The sequence below is a fragment of the Salvelinus sp. IW2-2015 genome, unplaced genomic scaffold, assembly GCF_002910315.2.
Source record: "Salvelinus sp. IW2-2015 unplaced genomic scaffold, ASM291031v2 Un_scaffold1464, whole genome shotgun sequence".
Lineage (NCBI taxonomy): Eukaryota > Metazoa > Chordata > Actinopteri > Salmoniformes > Salmonidae > Salvelinus > Salvelinus sp. IW2-2015.
The window spans coordinates 250,753-273,598 of record NW_019942925.1 but is presented as its reverse complement, the minus strand read 5'-3'; the positions used below and the strand labels follow the sequence as shown (position 1 = coordinate 273,598).

General features: G+C 42.9%; 2 protein-coding genes across 2 annotated transcripts; one reads left to right on the top strand and one right to left on the bottom strand.

Moving 5' to 3' along the window:
- The first annotated feature begins 9,120 nt into the window (after window positions 1-9,120).
- On the top strand, window positions 9,121-13,763 carry fuom (fucose mutarotase). Its single transcript, XM_024138401.2, has 6 exons — window positions 9,121-9,320; window positions 12,124-12,192; window positions 12,550-12,620; window positions 12,713-12,811; window positions 12,905-12,978; window positions 13,496-13,763. The coding sequence occupies exons 1-6, from the start codon at window positions 9,236-9,238 to the stop codon at window positions 13,560-13,562; spliced, it is 465 nt and encodes a 154-aa protein (XP_023994169.1). The 5' UTR covers window positions 9,121-9,235; the 3' UTR covers window positions 13,563-13,763.
- Window positions 13,764-13,815: 52 nt separating this feature from the next.
- Window positions 13,816-15,460, bottom strand: si:ch211-217g15.3 (uncharacterized). The gene is made up of 4 exons (XM_024138400.2): window positions 15,355-15,460; window positions 15,146-15,212; window positions 14,991-15,028; window positions 13,816-14,740 (listed from the first exon to the last, which is right to left on the bottom strand). The coding sequence occupies exons 1-4, from the start codon at window positions 15,360-15,362 to the stop codon at window positions 14,065-14,067; spliced, it is 789 nt and encodes a 262-aa protein (XP_023994168.1). The 5' UTR covers window positions 15,363-15,460; the 3' UTR covers window positions 13,816-14,064.
- Between the last annotated feature and the right edge of the window lie 7,386 nt (window positions 15,461-22,846).

Below are 22,846 nucleotides of genomic sequence, written 5' to 3'. Positions count from 1 at the left end.
ATGATCATAGTTATACCCCCTCAGCGTCTGGGACCCATGCTTTTATAGGCTTTGCCTTGGGAGCAAAAGTACATTATAATGGCATTGACATGACACAATAGCATGAACCATGGTAGAAATAATCACTCAGGGCTTTATGTAATGGTAATTTGGAATGTCAAGTCAATGAGCATTATGGGTAAAAAAAAATACAAAACACAGCAGACTATAAAGTTGACAGAATGTAAGAGGACGACGGGCTTCTTTTGAGCCTAAAATGAAGAAAATTGGCACAAATTGTAGTAGACCCTCCCGCAGCTTAGAGAAGGCTTAGCATATTATTGATATTAAGGTATGAACATACATTAGCTTTTTTACCGAATACATTTTCACATTTAGAGATGTGAAAATCTCCTTTCTCCTGAAATGTGCACTTGTACACCATTTCCCACAAATCTAAAAGCATTGGATTGGTGGATGCATGGGTTTCCGCCACATTTGTTTTATCAGCAATTTCCTTTCAAAATAGTGAAGGGAAGTGAACAAGTGCACACTTTGGGAGGAATGAGAGAATTGGGACATAACCAGTGTCATCCATGGGCCAAGGAAGTTGGCATTGGCTGATGATAACATGTACATTTGCACATTGATTAATGCAATACATTGCAAATGCAAATGAGCAAAACAGTAGACTAGACCTTAATGTGGACAACTTTAAAAATTCACAAAGACACGGCGGTTGGAACCAAAAATCTTTTTGGACTCATCAGAACAAAGGACAGATTTCCACCGGCCTAATGTCCATTGCTCGTGTTTCTTGGCCCATGCAAGTCTCTTCTTATCGGTGTCCTTTAGTAGCGGTTTCTTTGCAGCAATTCGATCATGAATCGGGTACCTCCACCACACTCACCCCTCTCTCCCGAGCTTTCGCTCGCCTCCAGCACACACGCACTGCTGGGGCGAGTGACTCTGAACTTACAATGGCTAGCTCCAAGTCATTATTGCATTTTGCTATTTGCCTCATGACTCCTGCATACTTTGTTGACTACAAACTTTCTTTACCCAACCGTGGGACAGACTATGTTTGTTCCCACACTCGGGACTCTGACTCTCTATTGGTTACACAGACTTTTGGCCTCCCATCCTATTCTAACCACCTCTCCCCGGCTTTTATATTCATGTTACCTGATGAAATTACTGTACAATATGATCTTGTTGCCATCTGATGCACATTCAGATGTCATAAATCAACACTGCAGAGCTCTCCCTGTCCTCTGCTGTGCCTTGATTGTATTACTGCTGATGATATCTGGAAATGTGCATGTACACCCTGGCCCACCTACTGTTGCTAGCCCCAATTCTGACTTGTGCTCTGATATCTGCTTCACTGATTTCTGCTCTCGTAAAAGCCTGGGTTTTCTGCATGATAACACTAGAAGCTTATTACCTAAAATGGATCAATTGAAAGTGTGGGTTCACAGCTCCAATCCAGATGTGTTGGTCATTACTGAGACGTGGTTAAGGGAAGAGTGTTTTGAATAATGATGTTAACCTTCCCGGTTATAACCTTTTTCGGCAAGACAGATCTTCCAAAGGTGGGGGAGTGGCAATCTTTACCAAGGATCACGTTCAGTGCTCGGTTGTCTCTACCAAGTCTGTCCCCAAACAATTTGATCTGCTAGTTTTAAGCATTAAACTTTCAAATAGCTCTTTGTTGACTGTTGCTGGGTGCCATTGTCCTCCATCAGCACCGGCCTGTACCCTACCTGCCCAAAGCTCTCTCCTGACCCCTTACACTAGCTCTGAATGTGTCCTGCTAGGTGACCTAAACAGGGACATGCTTAAACCACCTGACCAAGTCCTAAAAAAACGGGATTCCTAAATCTTTCTCAGATTATCACCAATCCCACAAGGTATGACTCCAAACACCCAGAAAAGGCTACTCTCTTCGATGTTATCCTCACAAATAATCCTGATAGGTATCAGTCTGGTGTTTTCTGTAATGACCTTAGTGACCACTGTTTTACAGCCTGTGTTCGTAATGGCTGCTCAGTGAAACGACCTGTCCTGATTTGTCATAGACGCTTGCTAAACAAAATGTAATGAGCAAGCCTTCCTTCATGAACTGGCCACTGTAAATTGGTATAGAATCAGCTTGATCCCCTCTGTCGAAGAAGCTTGGACCTTCCTTTTTGATATTTTCAGTGGTATTGTTAACAAATACTTCCCCATAAAGAAAATGAGAATTAAAAAACAGGTTCAGCCCCTGGTTCGGCCGTGATCTTGCAGAGTTACTCCACCTCAAGAATTGCATTTGGTGAAAGGCTCGTCACATGCATACTCAGGCTGACTGGCTATCGTTCAGGCAAATGAGAAATAAGTCCACTCAGGCTATCCGGAAGGCCAAAGTTAGTTACTTTAAGGAGCAGTTCTCTCTCTGTTGGTCTAATCCCAAGAAGTTCTGGGAAACGGTTAAAGACCTGGAGAATAAACCCTCCTCCTCCACAGCTGCCCATGTCCCTTAATGTAGATGATGTGGTTGTTACTGACAAGAAGCACAAGTCTGAGCTCTTTAATCACCACTTCATTAAGTCAGGATTCCTATTTGACTCAGCCATGCCTCCTTGCCCGTCCAACATTTCCTCATCTCCCACCCCTTCTAATGCGACTACCCCCCATGCTTCTCCCTCTTTTTCCCCTGCCCCGCTACAAAGTTTCTCCCTGCAGGCAGTCACTGAGTCCGAGGTGCTAAAGGAGCTCCTTAAACTTGACCCCAAAAAACCATCTGGGTCAGATGGTTTAGACCCTTTCTTCTTTAAGATTGCTGCCCCTATCATCGCCAAGCCTATCTCCAACCTTTTTAACCTTTCTCTCCTTTCTGGGGAGGTTCCCATTGCTTGGAAGGCAGCCACAGTTCGTCCTTTATTTAAAGGGGGAGATCAAGCTGATCCTAACTGTTATAGGCCTATTTCTATGTTGCCCTGTTTATCAAAAGTGTTGGAAAAACTTGTCAATAATCAACTGACTGGCTTTCTTGATGTCTATAGTTTTCTCTCGGGGTATACAATCTGGTTTCCGCTCAGGTTATGGATGTGTCACTGCAACCTTAAAAGGTCCTCAATGATGTCACCATTGCCCTTGATTCTAAGCAATATTGTGCTGCTATTTTTATTGACTTGGCCAAAGCTTTTGATACGGTTCCATTCTTATGGGCCGGCTAAGGAGTATTGGTGTCTCTGAGGGTCTTTGGCCTGGTTTGCTAACTACCTCTCTCAAAGAGTGCAGTATATAAAGTCAGAAAATCTGCTGTCTCACCACTGCCTGTCACCTAGGGAGTACCCCAAGGCTCAATCCTATGCCCCACGCTCTTCTCAATTTACATCAACAACATAGCTCAGGCAGTAGGAAGCTCTCTCATCCATTTATATGCAGAAGTTACAGTCTTATACTCAGCTGGCCCCTCCCCGGATTTTGTGTTAAATGCTCTACAACAAAGCTATCTTAGTGTCCAACAAGCTTTCTCTACCCTTAACCTTGTTCTAAACACATTCAAAACCAAGGTCATGTGGTTTGGTAAGAAGAATGCCCCTCTTCCCACAGGTGTTATTACTACCTCTAAGGGTTTAGAGCTTGAGGTAGTCACCTCATACAAGTACTTGGGAATATGGCTAGACGGTGCACAGTCCTTCTCTCAGCACATCAAAGCTGCAGGCTAAAGTTAAATCTAGACTTGTTTTCCTCTATCGTAATCGCTCCTCTTTCACCCCAGCTGCCAAACTAACCCTGATTCAGATGACCATCCTACCCATGCTAGATTACGGAGACGTAATTTATAGATCGGCAGATAAGGTAAGGGTGCTCTCGAGCCATCAGATTTGCCAATGTTCCTTATAGGACACATCACTGCACTCTACACTCCCCTGTAAACTGGTCATCTCTGTATACCCGTCGCAAGACCCACTGGTTGATGCTTATTTATAAAACCCTCTTAGGCCTCACTCCCCCCTATCTGAGATATCTACTACAGCGCTCATTCTCCACATACAACACCCGTTCTGCCAGTCACATTCTGTTAAAGGTACCCAAAGCACACACATCCCTGGGTCGCTCCTCTTTTCGGTTCGCTGCAGCTAGCGACTGGAACGAGCTGCAACAAACACTTTTACAGACAGTTTTATCTCCATCGCTTCATTCAAAGACTCAATCATGGACACTCTTACTGACAGTTGTGGCTACTTTGTATGATGTATTGTTGTCTCTACCTTCTTGACCTTTGTGCTGTTGACTTTGCCCAATAATGTTTGTACCATGTTTTTGTGCTGCTACCATGTTGTGTTGCTGCCATGTTGTTGTGATGTTGTGTTGCTACCATGCTGTGTTGTCATGTTTTACTGTTATGTTGTTGCCTTAGGTCTCTCTTTATGTAGTGTGGTCTCTCTTTTTGTGATGTATTCTTTATCCTATATTTATATTGTATTTTATTTATATATTTTTTTATTCCAGGCCCCCGTCCCCGCAGGAGGCCTTTTGCATTTTGGTAGGCCGTCAATGTAAATAAGAATTTGTTCTTAACTGATTGCCAAGTTAAATAAAGGTTGAATAAAAAATTAATATAAAATGAAGGCCTGATTCACGCAGTCGCCTCTGAACAGTTGATGTTGAGATGTGTCTGTTACTTGAACTCTGTGAAGCGTTTATTTGAGCTACAATTTCTGAGGCTGGTAACTCATCCTCTCATTCATCCTCTGCAAATCAAATTTGAGTTGTCACATGCGCTGAATACAACAGGTGTAGACCTTTCCGTGAAATGCTTACTTTCAAGCCCTTAATCAACAATGCAGTTTTAAGAAAAATAAGTGTTAAGTAAAAAATAGATAAATAAAAAATCGAATAACAAATTATTAAAGAGCAGCAGTAAAATAACCGTAGCAAGGCTATATACATGGGGTACCAGTACAGAGTCAATGTGCGGGGGCTGTCAGGTGTGTGCGTACTGGTAGCGAAGTCAGGTGCAGGAGAGCAGAGATTTGTTAACAGGTGCACACTTTATTGAGGCAGAAGTGAAAAACGCGCAAAACAGTCATAAGAATTATGTTTAACAATAAACATCTTCGTGAAAATACCACGGAAAAAACAAACCAGTCTGGCGCGTCAACAATAGACAAACACAAACAATCTTTCACAAAGACATGATGGGGAACAGAGGAATAAATACATGTAGATTGATTGGGGAATGAAAACCAGGTGTGTAGGGAACAAGACAAAACAAATGGATACATGAAAAATGGAGCGGCGATGGCTAGAAAGCCGGTGACGTCGACCGCCGAACGCCGCCCGAACAAGGAGAGGAACTGACTTCAGCGGAAGTCGTGACAGGGGCACAGGTTTGTTGAGGTAATTGAGGTAATATGTACATGTAGGTAGAGTTAAAGTGATTATGCATTGATAATAAACAGAGTAGCAGCAGCATAAAAGAGGGGGGGGCGACAATGCAAATATTCTGGGTAGCCATTTGATTAGCTGATCAGGAGTCTTATGGCTTGGGGGTAGAAGCTGTTAAGAAGCATTTTGGACCTAGACTTGGCGCTCCTGTACCGCTTGCTGTGTGGTAGCAGAGAGAACAGTCTATGACTAGGGTGGCTGGAGTCTTTGGCAACATTTAAGGCGTCCCTCTGACACCGCCTGGTGTAGAGGTCCTGGATGGCAGAAACTTGGCCCCGGTGATGTACTGGGCCGTACGCACTACCCTCTGTAGTGCCTTGCGGTCCGAGGCCGAGCATTTGCCATACCAGGTAGTGATGCAACCAGTCAGGATGCTCTCGATGGTGCAGCTGTAGAACTTTTTGAGGATCTGAGGACCCATGCCAAATCTTTTCAGTCTCCTGAGGGAGAATAGGTTTTGTCGTGCCCTCTGTCTTGGTGTGTTTGGACCATGATAGTTTGTTGGTGATGTGGACACCAAGGAACTTGAAGCTCTTAACCTGCTCCACTACAGCCTCGTTGATGAGAATGGGGGCGTGCTCAGTCCACCTTTTCCTGTAGTCCACAATCATCTCCTTTGTCTTGATCACGTTGAGGGAGCGGTTGTTATCCTGGCACCACACGTCCAGGTGTCTGACCTCCTCCGTATAGGCTGTCTCATCAATGTCGGTGATCAGGCCTATCACTGTTGAGTCATTGGCAAACTTAATGATGGTATTGGAATTGTGCCTGGCCATGTAGTCATGAGTGAACAGGGAGTAGTACAGGAGGGGACTGAGCACGCACCAGTGAGGGGCCCCTGTGTTGAGGATCAGCGTGTTTTTACCTACCCTTACCACCTGGGGGCAGCCCGTCAGGATGTCCAGGATCAAGTTGCAGAGGAAGGTGTTTAGTCCCAGGGTCCTTAGCTTAGTGATGAGCTCTCTGTGTGTGGAGTAAATGTGGTCTAGAATTTTTTTTACCTCTGGTTGCACATTTAACATGCTGGTAGAAATTAGGTAAAACAGATTTTAAGTTTCCCTGCATTAAAGTTCCCTGGACACGAGGAGTGCCGCCTCTGGATGAGCGTTTTCCTGTTTGCTTATGTCCGTATACTGCTCATTGAGTGCGGTCTTAGTGCCAGCATCGGTTTGTGATGGTAAATAGACAGCTACGAAGAATGTAGATGAAAACTCTCTTGGTAAATAGTGTGGTCTAGAGCTTATCATGAGATACTCTACCTCAGGCGAGCAAAACCTTGAGACTTTGTTACAATTAGATTTTGTGCAGCAGAGGTAACTCTGGGTCTTCCTTTCCTGTGACGGTCCTCATGTGCCAGTTTCATCATAGCACTTGATGGTTTTTGCGACTGCACTTGAAGAAACGTTCAAAGTTCTTGAAATGTTCCGCATTGACTGACCTTCATGTCTTAAAGTAATGATGGACTGTTGTTTATTTTTGCTTATTTGAGCTGTCCTTGCCATAATATGGAATTGGTCCTTTACTAAATTGGGCTATCTTCTGTATACCACCCCTACCTTGTCACAACACAACTGATTGGCTCAAACACATTAAGAAGGAAAGAAATTCAACTTTTAATGCACATATGTTAATTTAAATACATTCCAGGTGACTACCTCATGAAGCTGGTTGAGAGAAGGCCAAGATTGTGCAAAGCTGTCATCAAGGCAAAGGATGGCTACTTTGAAGAATCTCAAATATAACATATATTTTGATTTGTTTAACACCTTTTTGGTTACTACATGATTCCATGTGTTATTTCATAGCTTGATGTCTTCACTATTATTCTGCAATGTAGAAAATAGTAAAAATAAAAACCCTGGAATGAGCAGGTATGACAAAACTGTTGACTGGTACTGTATATATACACACACGTGTGAAAAACTAGCTTACTAATGTTTACAAATAGGGGAGTAATGATTAATAAATGTTGAGCAAACGGTTTGTAAATGCCTTAATGATGGTTTATTATGGGACCTTAAAATGAAGTGCTACCCTAGGCTGTTGCTGGGCCCAGCACAGGCAGTGTGGTCCCCTGGTCCCAGTCATGCTAAGCTTCGCGGCACATATATCTCAGCTGCTGCTGCAGCAGGTCAAGTGTAGTGGATGTAGGGAGAAAACTGAGAGAGACAAACACTGACACATGTTCTGCCAGTTCATTGATATTTTGGCGATATATTATATAATTAACACTCAGGATGGGGACACATGTATGACATACTGTAAGTATTTAGGCTTTCTTAAGGTATTATGAGCCAATGGTCATCTATTAGGCATTTATTCAGTCATCTTTCTTCTTTATCTAATAAATGTGTTTATTCATTCACAACTAGGATGTTGCTGGGCCCAGAGTATGGTCCCCTGGTCTTCTGGTACCAGTGCTGTGGGAAAAGATGCTAGGCTTAGCATAGACAGCTCAGAGGTGAGTGCAGTAGAGTTAGGAAGAAAACAGAGACACAGATGTACTGCCATTCCCTTAATATGTAGGGTCTATATGTAATTTTAACTATTAACACTTAGGTGTGATAGACAGACAGACAGACAGAGTGAGACAGAGGAGAACAAGGAGAATCACAGACAGAGTCTTAAACATGAGCTGGTAAAAAAGGAGGGCTATGTTTCACCGGTCACTGGTACAGTAAAAGTTGAGAAACGCTTAGCTTCTACGAATCTGAGAGTGGAAGACACCTCTCTCGTCTCTAACATCTTTGTGAACAGTCAGACTGTTGAATAAACTTCATTCGAAAGTACTTAACCTGTTGTCTGCAGATTTTTTACTTATGCAGGAGGTAATCTGTGACAAAATAGCCACAGAGTAGGGTTATTAACCCGACTTTCAACATGCTGGTCTGTATGTCAGTTTGTATTTTCAATGCTGATGCAATTCGCACAGGACTTGCGCAATACAGTATGTCAACAATGACCGAGTTTAACCGAAGAACAAACTAAAGTTGTCCCAAGCTGGCAAACTTCCTACAGCCAAAAGGACCAACAGCACAGACAACCGGTAAATATCATTGTATTCAACATTCTGGCCTGTAGAGACAATTGCATCTTTTTTACAGCGACTTCTTCCAGACTGATATCTGTGGAGTAACCATGGTAACAGTCTGATATTTAGACAAAGACACGCTGTCCTATAGTTGCCTAGGTTATGTTTCAGTAGCATTACTGCCTGTATGTGTAAGTACATTTAACATTTACATTTAAGTCATTTAGCAGACGCTCTTATCCAGAGCGACTTACAAATTGGTGCATTCACCTTATGATATCCAGTGGAACAGCCACTTTACAATAGTGCATCTAWYTYTTTTWWGGGGGGGGGGGGGGGGGTTAGAAGGATTACTTTATCCTATCCTAGGTATTCCTTAAAGAGGTGGGGTTTCAGGTGTCTCCGGAAGGTGGTGATTGACTCCGCTGACCTGGCGTCGTGAGGGAGTTTGTTCCACCATTGGGGTGCCAGAGCAGCGAACAGTTTTGACTGGGCTGAGCGGGAACTGTACTTCCTCAGAGGTAGGGAGGCGAGCAGGCCAGAGGTGGATGAACGTAAGTAGTAGGGGATGCGCGCTCGTGGTTATGTGGGTTGTTGTGGCTGAAATGCCAGGGCTGAATTTTTGCCCCAGTCCGCCCCTGAAGAGGGGTGTGCCCTCACTGACTGTAGTTCGGCAACCTGTGTTAGACAAATATAATAGCCTACAAGCACTCTGATCTCATGACTTACTTCCTGGTCGTCTTTTTCCTTCTGTGAAGTGCCTGTGTTATCGAACCTGCTACTATGGTTATTCTAAAAGGAATACCGTCCATTCTGTCGCCAGAGTTGCTGTATGCCCTGGCCAAGATGGGCCACGGAGACGAACTGGGTAAATAAATCAGCTAGCTACGCTCGTAAGAGCGAACGTGAACTTGCTGATTCAATGAAGGTCTGTGAACGTCACCTGTTCGATGGATCTTGTTGTCAGTAGTGATGTTAATGTTTGATACCGGAGCTTCTGAGGCGTGCGTCGAAATCGCTAAGCACTCTAATTCAAACAAAGCAGTGTGCGGATCAGGGTTGCCAGGTACAGTTACAAGTTCTAAGACAATGACCACAGCAAGAGAGGAGCGGACACGTGTATACAATAAACCCTTTTCCATAACGTTATCGAGACAATTAAGAAGGAATCTCGACGTAACGACGTTTGAAGCAAAATTCTGTTTTCATCAAAATATGAATTATTGTGAACCATGACATGTCGTACTAAAGACATTTGAATATGTCGCAAGAGAAAAGATAATTGGCCTTTGTTAAACTCGCCAGATCATTTTCCGTCAATGGATGTCGATTTTAACTCGCTGGTCATATGCCTTACCCCTTGTGCCTAATCATTGCAGTCAAACGAGTTAAATCGACAGCCATTAGGGCTGTTCTTAAGCGTGACGCAATGCAGAGTGCCTATACAGCCGTTAGCCCGGGTGTAATGGCCAGATACCACAAACCCCAGGGTGCCGTATTGCCTCAAACTGGTTACCAACGTAATTAGAACAGTAACTTTTGTTTTGTTATACCCATGGTATACGGTCTGATATACCACAGCTTTTAGCCAAGCAGCATTCAGGGCTCGAACCCGGTTTTATAATTGTAAATGCATCTCTTTTGCGCACTATAGATAAATCCGACAGGAGTTTGAGTGATGAAAGTTGAAAAGAGGATCTCCAAATCGCTGAGCAAGAAACACTTAGATTTAAAAAAAAAAAAAAAAAAAAATGTAATATTTTTTTACGAATGTTAGGCTATTTTCTGGCAATTCTGCCATTATTATGTGCCAGATGTTAAGACTGCAAACATTTATAAATGGCCCATTTGCGAGATTGACCTGTCATTTCAATAGGCATAGGCTACAGACAAAAATCTGGGTTTATTATTGTAATTCAACTTTGCCATGGTTTGCTTTGATATATGCAGGTAGCCTAGCCTTTAGCTCCTGATAGGCCTACATCTTATTTTGGATAGTCTACAGTAGCCTAGGCAACATGTAGGAAAGCTGTCAACTGAACGATTTTGCTGCTTGCTTAGTTCAAAATAACACACAAATGTATTCAACATGAATAGCTTGGCGATTTTAGAGGTAAGAAGTGCTTGTGTTTCCCAATAGCCAGTGTTAATTATATATATATATGTTTTACCTGTAGCCTAATCTGACTGACTGTTACCTTCAATCTATTGCGTTCTAACAACTGATCGACGGCAATTGCGATAAAGCTTTGATAACTTCCAATTTAATTAACTAAACATGTCAATTAATAGCTGCATGATAACAAGGCTACAACAACAATACACTGAAGTTATAGGCTATTTATTGAATCTGTTTGCCAGCTCCAGGTAGGTTACGTGTGCTACGATGTCATCAAGGCAAAGGGTGGCTACTTTGAAGAATCTCACATTTAAAATATATTTAGATTTTTTGGGGGGGGTTACTACATGATTCCATATGTGTTATTTCATAGTTGTAATGTCTTCACTATTATTCTACAATGTAGAAAATAGTAAAAATAAAGAAAAACCTTTGAATGAATAGGTGTGTCCAAACTTTTGACTGATACTATGTGTATATATATATATATATATCAAATACTTGTTCTCCCCACTGTATATACACTGCCGATTTTGCAGGTTTTCCTACTTACAAAGCATGTAGAGGTCTGTAATTTTTATCATAGGTACACTTCAACTGTGAGAGATGGAATCTAAAACAAAAATCCAGAAAATCACATTGTATGATTTTTAAGTAATTAATTTGCATTGTTGGATTATTCCATTGTGGGAAGGCAACTATAATAATTTGGCTGCACTCAATTCTTTTTACCAGCAGGTGCCACTTTAATGTAATATTTTATGTCGATCTCGTCTATTACTATTCTGTACTTTGTCATATTTGTACGTTTTTTTTTGTGGACCCCAGGAATGTGCAATAGCTAATGGGAATCTTCATAAACTTAACACTGTTGATTAAAGCATTGGGTAATTAACCTATTTTCGACACAATTGGCAATAATGCCTAAATGCTTCAGGAAGCTTCATTTTCCCCATCACAAGTGTCAGTGCAGGTCTAGGAATCCACATTTACCACATGTAACCTATTGTAATGGCGAATGTGCATAAAGATGGCAGAATTCAAATATGACATCATTGTTTTAGCACTATCCACACCGAGTTAAACTACAGCGCGTGATATGGTTCAATGTAACAATACATCAGCGTATTGTTTTTTTCAAGTTGCCGGAGTCTTGAAGCTAAAATTGGGATCATGTATACTCTGCTAATGACCATACAAAAAAGAGTAATGGAGAGCAATGTACAATATGGCGAACTTATAAAAACTAGGAATTTGTGGTAAGTGCATGGGGGCCGCCATCTTTATGCACCTCCACTATTGGCTTTTGTTTCTAAACTCCTCTGTAGGTTTATACCACTTAAGCGAGGTGAAATGCAATAGTCAATAGAAGACATTACAGTTTTCGTTTATCCCTCCATCCAATCAATCTGGCAACTTCTGTTTAAAAAAAAAATGTTTTTTAAATGTGTCAACTCATCTCTCAAATCAATCTCCTGGTTACAGATTGAAGTCTCAAACAAGGACAATAAAGAGATACATTGATATATTTCAATTCATTGTCTCGTTACAGTTCTGGCTGATACAAACTTCCCTACCTCCTCCACCTGCACCTGCGGTCCCATTGAGATCCGAGCTGATGGTAGGTGTATACTTAACCTTTACTTAACCAGGGGAACAGAAAAAACACTCTGGATACTTATGTTGTGTAGTACCGGTATGTAGTATACTTATATATATTTTTTCCCTGGCAAAAATTAAAACACGATGTATGTCAAATATTGTTTGCTATAGCATGGAAAAGAAGTGTCTCTGGATGACAACAAATAGTTATGTTTGTTTCCAACATTAGGGCTGTTTTCCTAAAGAAGTTAAATCTGCTTTGTGTTTTGTTTCCTTGCCAGTGTTGCCACGATACTAACAAGTGTCACGATACTGGCCCTAATTAAAGAGTGTGTTGTATTGTATCACATGGTCAGTCTCTGTGATTTTCCTGCAGGTCTAAGGGCTGCTGAGCTTTTGGAGGCCATTTTGAAGCTATTGCCCCTGGATACCTACGTCCCCAGCCCGGTAGGTCCCCAGCAACTGGAAATGTCAATATGTCACATCTGGAGAGCTAGCTGGACAGTGACCAATTGTTTCGTGTGCATGTGCGTGTGTAGGCTGCCGTGATGGAGTTGGTGGACAGTGACAAAGAAAGGGGAGTAGCCACTCCTGTATGGGACATCTTCAGACAGAAGCTGGCACATGCTGGCGTACAGGTGAGTGGATAGGGGTGAACGCGTGCACACACACACACACACACACACACATACTTATATGTTGAGTAAAGTTATTGTGTGTTCTGTGTCCAGGCTCCTCTCGAGAAGGTGGAGAGATTTGCATTCTATGAACGAGCCAAGAAAGCCTTTGCTGTTGTAGCAACTGGGTGAGATGCAGGTTTTTCTCTCTCTCTCTCTGTGTGTGTGTGTGTGTGTGTTGTGTTGTGGGTGTGTTGTGTCGTGTTGGTGAATGTGGTGTGTGTGTGTGTGTGTGTGTGTGTGTGTGTGTGTGTGTGTGTGTGTGTGTGTGTGCGCGCATGTGTCTTCATGTGTCGCCCCAGATAAATGGGGCGACAGGTAACCTAGCGGTTAACAGCGTTGGGCCAGTGACCGCAAGGTCGCTGTTTCGTATCCCCGAGCTGGCATGGTGGAGAAATCGGCCGTTCTGCCCTTGAGCAAGGCAGTTAACCCCCAACAACAACTGCTCCCAGGCCGCCGATGAGGACGATTAAGGCAGCCCCCTGCACCTCTCTGATTCGGAGGGGTTGGGTTAAATGGTGGAAGACACATTTCGGTTGAATTCATTCAGATGTGCAACTGACTAGGTATCTCTCCAGTTTTGTGTGTGTGTTTACTGTGTCTCTCTCTCTCTCTCTCTCTCTCTCTCTCTCTCTCTATAAACAGGGAGACAGCGCTCTATGGGTGCCTGATACTGAAGAAGGGAGTCATCCCGGGTGAACTACTAGATTGACACACACGTTGAATGTTATCGACGGGGCACAACCAAATTTTGCATTACCTAACAAATGACCTAAGAATTTGAGTTTGCATGTTTCTGAGAAACATCTAGATTTTCTTTCAAAATATATATTATTTTAATGTTGATGTCAAGATCCATTTGAAATCTAATATGCAATGTATCAATTGTAAATAAACAATATAGTGATTTTTCTATTCGTATTCCATGTGAATGATTAAGTAGATGTAAGACAGACACATTACAGTAGAGGTTACAGGTGTCTTTAATGTTTTAGAAGATCGACTTATACAGTACTGGTTATTAAACATATAATAAACGGTTAGATCCATACAGTGTTAGTTTATAGACTTCTATAGAGTCATTTCGATGTGCCTTTAACCCATTGCTGTATGTACAGCTTTTAACTGTATTTGATTGGATGCAGTAGAGCTGTAGCTGACTGTAGAGTTGACAGTCAGTTAGGGGGTAGATATCATGGGTCTTAGGTGTTTAATTAATGATGATGGAGGTCATCCAGGTCCTCCTCTGGTTCTCTGTACATCCTCTGAGAGGGCCAATCGGCAGACTGCTGCCTGTCCTGGCCACTCCCATTCACCTGAACAGGTACAGGCAGGTCACCATGGTAGAGGTCATCCCTGTCTTCCTCTGGCTCACTATGACCCTTGACCTCTGCCACTACAGCAGAGAGCTCTCCCTGGTGAGGCACGTCCACTTGGTACCGCCCGTCTCCCCTCTTCATCTCTGGATGGTAGAGTTCGTCCCAGTCCTGTTCAGGGTGCCGTGGATCCTCCTGGCCTGAGAAGAGATGAGAGATGTTATCTAGATCTATCCCAGCCTCCTGGTAGTACTTTGTGTTATCCTCCTCTAGGGGCTCTGTCTGGATGGCCATCCCAACGAAGGTGTCCTCTGGCTGAGATCGGGCTCTGGCCAGGTCAGGCTCGTGGGTCTGCTCCATGGATGGGTGGTATAGATTGTCCATGTCCTCCTCGGTTGTGGAGTATCTGCTTTGGACTACCTCTCTTTCTACCTTCTGTCTCTTCCCACCTCCCCCTCTCATGTTCTTCCAGGTGGCCATGACAGGGTGGATGTCATTGTTAGTGATGTCCATGTCTTCAGGAGCCTCCACCTGCTTCAGCCCCAGATCAAACATCACCCTCTCCTTTTCAGACCTAAAGAGGGAATGAACAGTGAAGCATTATTACTGGGTGGAGGGAGGGAAACGCAGGCCGGGATTCAATCTGTATAATGCTGTGTTACAATGTTACCGCGTTTGTGGAAATCACATTGAAGGTAAACGGCGCGTTGTCGACAAAGTGCGATTGGATTGCATCCCGGCTTTAGGCTGATACACATTTTCTGCACAGGTCTGCATATTTTATTATATATGAACCGAACGATAACAGAACAGAGAGGACTCACATCAGAGTCTCCTGGACTGCAGACTCAGCCACTTTATCCTGCAAGAGAGAGAACAAAAGACTGGTGCATAGGAGAATAATAGTACCGAGTACACTGAAGGGAGGCGAGTACATACATTGAAGTAATGTTATATTTATGCAGTCTACGGTACGTACCCAGGACTTGTATGGCTTGGCTGAGTTGCCATAAACCAGTAGAGAGATGCAGATCAACACAGAAATTCTGAGAGGAAGAGAGACATGATGATCAACTGACTATTGATGATTATTAATCTGATTAACCGACAACTGATTCACTGTGTTCTGATGTAACATGTACTATATGCCAGTGGTTTCCCCCTGAAAGTACAAGAAGAGGTTCTTACCTGAACATGATGTCTCTGTGAAGTGTTCTTCCTGTGTGTTTCACAGCTGAGATTATAGTCTGGGTGATACACACACCTGTCCTGACACACAATTCGATCAAAGGTTGTATAATAAACTCTGATTTTGACCTTTGAACTCACCCAGTTATTCAGTATTATTAGTCATGTTGGCTGTCATGTTTGGGTTGTACGGCCATGTCATTTGTATAGGCTGTTTAGTTTTGTGTATACTCTATGAGAAGTCGTTATGTGGAAAATGAAGTCATAAGTGACATTTTAACCTCGCCGTCACCACTGCTACACACTAAAGAGGCTCTAACTGTTCTTAATCTGTGATGGATTTAAACAGGGACAAAATAGTTACACATTTATGTGTGGAATGGATTGTATTTCAGGAAATATGAAGTCATTTATACAAGTCTGACATACTGCTGCTGAAGTTGAATTTGATATCATTGTTTCTGTCTGACACACTGGGGCCAGCAAGCCTAGCCCAGATTCTGTATGTCAGCATAACAACACAGTGAGATGAATCATTAAACTTCTACTATGTTATCTGATGTTACCATGGTCTAATCTTCTAACATCCTTATCACCACTGTGTCACTGGAGCTAATTACACACACACAAACACACACATACAGTGGGGAGAACAAGTATTTGATACACTGCCGATTTTGCAGATTTTCCTACTTAAAAAGCATGTAGAGGTCTGTAATTTTTATCATAGGTACACTTCAACTGTGAGAGACGGAATCTAAAACAAAAATCCAAGAAATCACATTGTATGATTTTTAAGTAATTAAATAGCATTTTTTGCATGACATAAGTATTTGATACATCAGAAAAGCAGAACTTAATATTTGGTACAGAATCCTTTGTTTGCAATTACAGAGATCATACGTTTCCTGTAGTTCTTGACCAGGTTTGCACACCACTGCAGCAGGGATTTTGGCCCACTCCTCCATACAGACCTTCTCCAGATCCTTCAGGTTCGGGGCTGTCGCTGGCAATACGGACTTTCAGTCCCCAAAGATTTTCTATTGGGTTTAGGTCTGGAGATGGCTAGGCCACTCCAGACCTTGAGATACTTCTTACGGAGCCACTCCTTAGTGCCCTGCTGTGTGTTTCGGGTCGTTGTCATGCTGGAAGACCCGCCACGACCATCATCAATGGTCTACTGAGGGAAGGAGGTTGTTGGCTAAGATCTCGCAATACATGGCCCCATCCACCTCCCTCAATACGGTGCAGTCGTCCTGTCCCCTTGCAGAAAGCATCCCAAAGAATGATGTTTCCACCTCCATGCTTCACGGTTGGGGATGGTGTTCTTGGGGTGTCGTACTTCTTCTTCTCCCGGCGAGTGGAGTTAGACCAAAAGCTCTATTTTGATCATCAGACACATGACCTTCTCCATTCCTCCTCTGGATCATCCAGATGGTCATTGGCAAACTTCAGACGGGCCTGGACATGCGCCTGCTTGAGCAGGGGACCTTGTGTTCGCTGCAGGATTTTAATCCATGACGGCGTAGTGTGTTACTAATGGTTTTCTTTGAGACTGTGGTCCCAGCTCTCTTCAGGTCATTGACCAGGTCCTGCCGTGTAGTTCTGGGCTGACCCACCTTCCTCATGATCATTGATGCCCCACGAGGTGAGATCTTGCAGGAGCCCCAGACCGAGGTGATTGACCATCATCTTGAACTTCTTCTATTTTTTCTCTTTTCTAATAATTGCGCCACAGTTGTTGCTTCTCACCAAGCTGCTTGCCTATTGTCCTGTAGCCCATCCCAGCTTGTGCAGGTCTACAATTTTATCCCTGATGTCCTTACACAGCTCTCTGGTCTTGGCCATGTGGAGAGGTGGAGTCTGTTTGTTGAGTGTGTGGACAGGTGTCTTTTATACAGAACGAGCTTCAACAGGTGCAGTAATACAGGTAATGAGTGGAGAACAGGAGGGCTTCTTAAAGAAAACTAACAGGTCTGTGAGAGCTGAATTCTTACTGGTGTAGGTGATTCAAATACTATGTCATGCAATAAATGCAAATGAATACTTAAAATCATACAATGTGATTTTCTGGATTTCATTGTTTTAGATTCCGTCATCTCACAGTTTGAAGTGGACCTATTGTGATAAAAAATTCAGACCTCTACATGTGCTTGTAGTAGGAAAACCTGCCAAAATCGCAGGTATCAAATAACTTGTTCTTCCCCACTGATATAGTTCAACCCCACTGAGCACACCACCAGGCCTTCTCATAGACTTGATGTAAAATAGTAAATGTAAGTCGGACACTCAAAGTTGTATGATACAGTTGAAGTCGGAAGTGTACATGACACCTTAGGCCAAAAACATTCAAACTCATTTTTCACAATCCTGACATTTAATCCATTTAATCTAACGGCCACAGAAAGCGTTACCGGAGCGCCAAGTTAGTCCAAGAGGCCCTAAACAGCTTCTACCTCAGCTGTAAGACTCGCTAAAATCTAATCAAATGGCTACACCGGTCTATGCATTGCCCCCCCCCCCCCCCCCCCCCCCCCCTCCTTTTCCACCACTGCTACCTCTCTTGTTGTTGTCATTATGCATAGCCACCTTAATAACTCCATGTTTAAATACGGTCAAAAGTTTTAGAACTCCTACTTCCATTCAAGGTTTTTCTTTATTTCTACTATTTTTACATTGAGCATAATAAGAAGACATCAAAACTATGAAATAGCACATTAGAATCATTGTAGTAACCAAAAAAAGTGGAAACAAATCAAAGTATATTTTATATTTCTATATCTTCAAATAGCCAACCCTTTGCCTTGATGGAGCTTTATACGCTCTAGACATTCTCTCAACCAGACTTCCATGAGGTAGCACTTGGATGCATTTCAAAAAACAGGTGTGCCCTGTTAAAAGTTTATATTTCGCTGAATTTCTTTCTTCCTATTCATTGAGCCAATCAGTTGTGTTTGACAAGGATAGGGTAACCAGAAGATAGGCCCTATTGCGTAAATACCAAGTCCATATTATTGGCCCCAAGAACAGCTCAGGATAGCAAAGAGAAATGACAGTCCATCATTTACTTGAAGACATGAAGGTCAGTCAACATGACTTTCCAGAAAACTTTGAAATTCTTTAAGTGCAGTGCAAAAACTGGCTCACATTCAACACCCATGTATCCCAGAACCCTAGACCCACCCAATTTCATACCGTCCAAACAGATCCACAGATGACTGCAATCTCTATTGCACCCACAGTGCCCTTTCCCACCTGACAAAGGAAACACTTATGTGAGAAGGCTATTCATTGACTACAGCGTTCAACACAAACCCTCAAAGCTAATCACTGAGCTAAGGGTCCTGGGACTAAACACCTCCGCCTGCAACGTAATCCTGGACTGCCTGACAGGCCGCCCCAGGTGGTGAGGGTAGGTAGAACACATCTGCATGCTGATCCTCAACACTGGGAGCTCCCCAGGGGTTGCGTGCTCAGCCCCCCTCCTGTACTCCCTGTCCAAACCACGACTGCATGGCCAGGCACGACTCCAACACCATCATTAAGTTTGCAGACGACACAACAGTGGTAGGCCTGATCACCGACAACGACGAGACAGCCAATAGGGAGGAGGTCAGAGACCTGGCCGGGTGGTGCCAGAATAACAACCGCTCCCTCAACATAACCAAGACTAAGGAGATGATTGTGGACTACAGGAAAAGGAGGACAGAGCATGCCCCCATTCTCATCAACGGGGCTGTAGTGGAGCAGGTTGAGAGCTTCATGTTCCTTGGTGTCCACATCAACAACAAACTAGAATGGTTCAAACGCACCAAGACAGTCGTGAACAGGGCAGGACAAAGCCTATTCCCCCTTTGGGAAACTAAAAAGATTTGGCATGGGTCCTGAGACCCTCAAAAGGTTCTACAGCTGCAACATCGAGAGCATCCTGACTGGTTGCATCACTGCCTGGTACAGCAATTGCTCGGCCTCTGACCGCAAGGCACTACAGAGGGTAGTGCGTACGGCCCAGTACATTACTGGGGCTAAGCTGCCTGCCATCCAGGACCTTTACACCAGGCGGTGCCAGAGGAAGGCCCTAAAAAGACCCCAGCCACCCCAGTCATAGACTGTTCTCTCTACTACCGCATGGCAAGCGGTACCAGAGTGCCTAGTCTAGGACAAAAGGTTTCTCAACAGTTTTTACCGCCAAGTCATAAGACTCAGGTACAGGTAATCAAATGGCTACCCGGACTATTTGCATTGTGTGCCCCCCCAAACCCCTCTTTTTACGCTGCTGCTAGTCTCTGTTTATCATATATGCATAGTCACTTTAACTATACATTCATGTACATACTACCTCAATTGGGCCGACCAACCAGTGTTCCCCCACATTGGCTAACCTGGCTATCTGCATTGTGTCCCGCCACCTGCCACCTGCCACCCACCACCCGCCAACCCCCTCTTTTACGCTACTGCTACTCTCTGTTCATCATATATGCATTGTCACTTTAACCAAAGCTACATGTACATACTACCTCAATCAGCCTGACTAACCGTTGTCTGTATGTAGCCTCGCAGTTTTTCACAATTCCTGACATTTAATCCTAGTAAAAATTTCCTGTTTTAGGTCAGTTAGGATCACCACTTTATTTTAAAAGAATGTGAAATGTCAGAATAATAGTAGGGAAAATTATTTATTTCAGCATTCATCACATTCCCAGTGGGTCAGAAGTTTACATACACTCAATTAGTATTTGGTAGCATTGCCTTAAAATTGTTTAACGTGTTGGGTAGCCTTCCACAAGCTTCCCACAATAAGTTGGGTGAATTTTGGCCCATGCCTCCTGACAAAGCTGGTGTAACTGAGTCAGGTTTGTAGGCTTCCTTGCTTGCACACGCTTTTTCAGTTCTATGGGATTGAGGTTTTGTGATGGCCACTCCAATACCTTGAATTTCTTGTCCTTAAGCCATTCTGCCACAACTTTGGAAGTATGCTTGGGGTCATTGTCCATTTGGAAGACCCATTTGCGACCAAGCTTTAACTTCGTGACTGATGTCTTGAGATGTTGCTTCAATATATCCACATAATTTTCCTCCCTCATGATGCCATCTATTTTGTGAAGTGCACCAGTCCCTCCTGCAGCAAAGCACCCCCACAACATGATGCTGCCTTCATTCACTTTCAGAAGTTTACTGGAAAGATGAGTTTGCCATCCCTTCACCTCATTTTGTAATAACATCTTTGGTCTGACAGACGTTTACATGACACCCAGAATGCATTGTATAATGTCAACAAAAATGGAGCCACACATAGCTGGCAAATAGCTTAGCATTAGCTCATCATAATCAGTTCAACCTTCAAAACCTATGCATGAATCGGAATGCATGATTTGTCACCAGTACTTGAAAATATGTGAATAAAACAGTAAATACTTTATGCTCCAATACGGTATGCTACAGTTGAAACGACAACACGATATACAGAAAATAAGGCAATTACTTTGATAGGAGCACACACATGTCCAAAGTTATTATTTGTAAAGACAACAACAATGAAGGCAATGCGAGCCCCAGCCAGAAAATGTGCCATGGTGAAAAAGTTAATGCAAGACTGCGCAAATGTCTGCATACTTGATCTGGGGAAACACTGGGGAAGTGCTTGGGCTCTCGTTGAAGAGTAAAGATTCAAACATCAATTGTTCGCAAAAGTGAAATGAGCTACACCACATTTCAAACTGTTGTTAGAAAATAAAAACTTGTTAGACAATATTTTTAATTGACAAGTGGAATCATAGCCTACAGATAATTAGCAGGCAGTGTGTCTTGGTTTGGGGACAGCGAGGGTTAACTGTCCTATTGTGTAACAATCATATTTTGGAACAGTGAGTGCATTCTGTCATCACGTACAGTACATTAAAAAAATGAGTGAAACGGTTAAGTGCCTTTGAACGGGGTGTGGTAGTACGTGCCAGGCACCTGCTGGGTTTTTCACACTCAACAGTTTCTCATGTGTTTCAAGAATGGTCCATAAGCCAAAGGACATCCAGCAAACTTTACAAAACTGTGGGAAGCACTGGAGTCAACATGGGCCAGCATCCCTGTGGAACGCTTTCGACACCTTGTAGAGTCCTTGCCCCGATGAATTGATGCTGTTCTGAGGGAAAAGGGTGTGAAGCTCAATATTAGGAAGGTGTTCCTAATGTTTTGTGCACTTAGTGTACACTGGAGTTGCTTACCAAGACATTATTGAATGTTCCTGAGTTCCTGGGTTGAATATTTATGTATTCTGTATTATGTATTCTTTTTTTTTATGTTCGAATTTTTATTCCGCTTTGACATTGTAGAGTATTTTGTGTCGATCGTTGGCAAAAAATATATACTTTTTTTTGCCCACCTTGTAAACGTCAAGGGTTGTGATAGTTTCTGAAGGCACTGTACATACCCCACTAGACACGCCACTATAGGTTTCTACACGGTACCCAAATCCAAATCTAATTTAATGCGTTGCTCATTTATGTATAGAGCCATGTCATCGTGGAATGCTCTGCCACTAGAGGTTACTCAGGCAAAAAGCAAGTTTAGCTTCAAAAAACAGATTAAAAAAACATCTTGTATCACAGCGCCTCTACTCTTTCCAAAGATCTAATTTAGCTGCAATGTATGAATATAAGAATATAAATATATATATTTTAAAAATAAACAAAGTTTTAAGTGAGAATAGGCATTGGTCTGAACCCAAAAGACACCACATTGCCTATACCACCCATGCTCTACCAAGGTTTTACAGCACACAGCGTTCCTGTGCTCAGTGTCACCAGCAAAGCACCCCCACACCATAATACCTCCTCCTCCATGCTTTATGGTGGGAAATACAAATGAGGAGATCATCCGTTCACTCACAGCGCATCTCACAAAGACATGGCGGTTGTAACCAAAAATCTCCAACTATGACTCCAGACCAAAGGACAAATTTCCACCGGTCTAATGTCCATTGCTCATGTTTCTGGACCCAAGTAAGTCTCTTCTTCTTATTGGTGTCCTTTAGTAGTGGTTTCTTTGCAGCAATTCGACTATGAAGGCCTGATTCACACAGTCTCCTCTGAACAGTTGATGTTGAGATGTGTCTGTTACTTGAACTTTGTGAAGCATTTATTTGGGCTGCAATTTCTGAGGCTGGTAACTCGAATGAACTTATCCTCTGCAGCAGAGGTAACTCTGGGTCTTCCTTTCCTGTGGCGGTCCTCATGAGCGCCAGTTTCATCATAGCGCTTGATGGTTTTTGCAACTGCACTTGAAGAAACTTTCAAAGTTCTTGAAATTTTCCGTATTGACTGACCGTCTTGTCTTTAAGTAATGATGGACTGTCATTTCTCTTTGCTTGTTTGAGCTGTTCTTGCCATAATATGGACTTGGTCTTTTACCAAATAGTGCTATATTCTGTATACCCCCCTATATTGTCACAACACAACTGATTGGCTCAAACGCATCAAGACGGAAAGAAATTCCCGAA